Source organism: Pteropus vampyrus, unplaced genomic scaffold (genome assembly GCF_000151845.1).
Source record: "Pteropus vampyrus isolate Shadow unplaced genomic scaffold, Pvam_2.0 Scaffold499, whole genome shotgun sequence".
Lineage (NCBI taxonomy): Eukaryota > Metazoa > Chordata > Mammalia > Chiroptera > Pteropodidae > Pteropus > Pteropus vampyrus.
The window spans coordinates 46715-48511 of record NW_011889280.1 but is presented as its reverse complement, the minus strand read 5'-3'; the positions used below and the strand labels follow the sequence as shown (position 1 = coordinate 48511).

Below are 1797 nucleotides of genomic sequence, written 5' to 3'. Positions count from 1 at the left end.
GAACACCGCATCTGACTCCACCTCCCTGAGGGCCAGGCGGCACCGAGGGCGCCGGCGCGTGGGGAGGTGATGGTGTCTGCAGTCCCTCAAGTCCCCAGCTGGAAGAAGGCGCCCACCCTGGGACACAGGCCAAAGCCCTACTCCCGGTCTGACCCCGCGCAAATCAGCCCTTCCCTTTGGCAGCTCAACTCGCTCAGCGCGCCTTCTAAGCAGATGGCAGAAACCACAGGGACCAGCTCTGCCCTCCGCCTCCTGCCTGGGTCGCGCTCCCTCCTCCCTGGATGACCCGCCTCTCGGTCCCGGGGCAGGGGGGCTTCCTTCGAGCCTGGGCGCCAGAAGAGCGTTAGGGTGGTGGGCCGACCCCCAGGGGCGCTGCCCTCGCGGCCGGGCGACAGAACACAGAGAGGAGGAGGCGTCTGCCTGCAGAGGCCGCCGAGATGTACCCCGCGGTGTCTGTCTCCAAATTCGGTCCCACCGGACGCCCCGCGACCCTTAGGGGACGCCCGCACACCGGTCTGCCACCACCTACTCCCGCTCCCAGCAAGTACATACCCACCGGGAGCCCGCCCAGCAATGAAGCGGCTAGCAACGAAGTGGCCGAGCCGCCGAAGACCCGGCGCGCGTTGCTGCAGAGATGCGGGGCGCGCTCGTTTATGCAGTGGTGCACCCCTATGCAGTAGGAGGACAGGAAGCCGCAGGCTGTGAAGGACAGGTTCCAGCTGCGCTCTGGGTCGTACATGGCGGCGGCGGGTCGCGAGTGCGGGGTCTGAGGTCCGCGATCCGAGGTCCGCGATCTGCTCAGCGCAGTCTCCTTGCGGCCACCTGGGCAGTCCCCGCGTGACGTCAGCCCGGCCGGCCCCGCCCCCTCGGACCATATGGAGGAGCGCGCGGGCGAACCCCTTAGTGGAGCAGGGCCCCAGGGCCCTGGGGCCAGAGGCGGAGGAGGACCGGGGAGGACCTGCCTGAGGGTGGGAAGCGTTGTCCTTAACTCCAAATGACACGAGTGTGCTGGGGAGACACAGCATGCTTCTCCGTTCCTTTTCACCCTGTAAGTCAGAGAAAGTGGCAGTTGCCCACTTAGGTCTTTAATATGCATGGGACACTTAAGCGTTTCCATTTTTACACAGAGGAGACAACAAGCTTTAAGCAAGCACCGGGATCTAACTAGAATATAATGTCTTTGCTTTGATTTCCTGTAGTTTTGTGCATGATGTCTTCAATTTAGAGCAAGCGGTAGAGATTTGCATTTAATGATAGCGACAGGAGGTTTCCATTGTGAACAACAGGTGCAGGGTGTGGGGGCGGGGCAGTGCAGGAAGTGGGTGTTGGGGAGGCTTAGGCCTAGATGATTCCTGGTGCCCTTGGGACGTGCCTAAGATGCCCTTTGACCTATGTGTCCCATGCTGCACAGGGCATGTCCACCGCAGCCCTGCAGGGAGGGGAGGCACCTGCCCAGAGTTACACAACCAGCAAGCGCGTCTACTGGGCCATCCTCCTGCCCTGAGCGTTGTAGACGGAGGCGCCCCCAGCAGAGCGCAGAATATGGGCTTGGGAATCAGGCCTCTCTGTGCCTCCATGTCTTCATCTGTGAAATCACCCATGGAGTTGCTGTCAGGATTCAAAATGTCACCTTACAGCACCTGGACACATAGGCTGTGCATGATCTCCCATGACCCGCACAGAGCTTCCTGAGTCTGTGGCACCCCCTGCTTTTGCCAAGCCTGTGCCTGGAGGGGTGCAGGGCAGAGGCTGAGGCCGGGCTACCCAGGGACTGCAGAGGAGAATGCAGTCCTGGCT

General features: G+C 62.1%; 1 protein-coding gene across 1 annotated transcript in view; it reads right to left on the bottom strand.

Annotated features, from left to right (window-relative positions):
* LOC105307461 (patatin-like phospholipase domain-containing protein 3) overlaps positions 1-822 on the bottom strand; it is a 27946-nt gene extending 27124 nt beyond the window's left edge. Inside the window, exons 1-2 of the mRNA XM_023524839.1 lie at positions 358-822; positions 7-98 (exon numbers count right to left, since the gene is read on the bottom strand). Coding sequence (XP_023380607.1) covers positions 7-98; positions 358-739 — 474 coding nt within the window. The 5' untranslated portion in view covers positions 740-822. The remainder of the gene's footprint in view (positions 1-6; positions 99-357) is intronic.
* Between the last annotated feature and the right edge of the window lie 975 nt (positions 823-1797).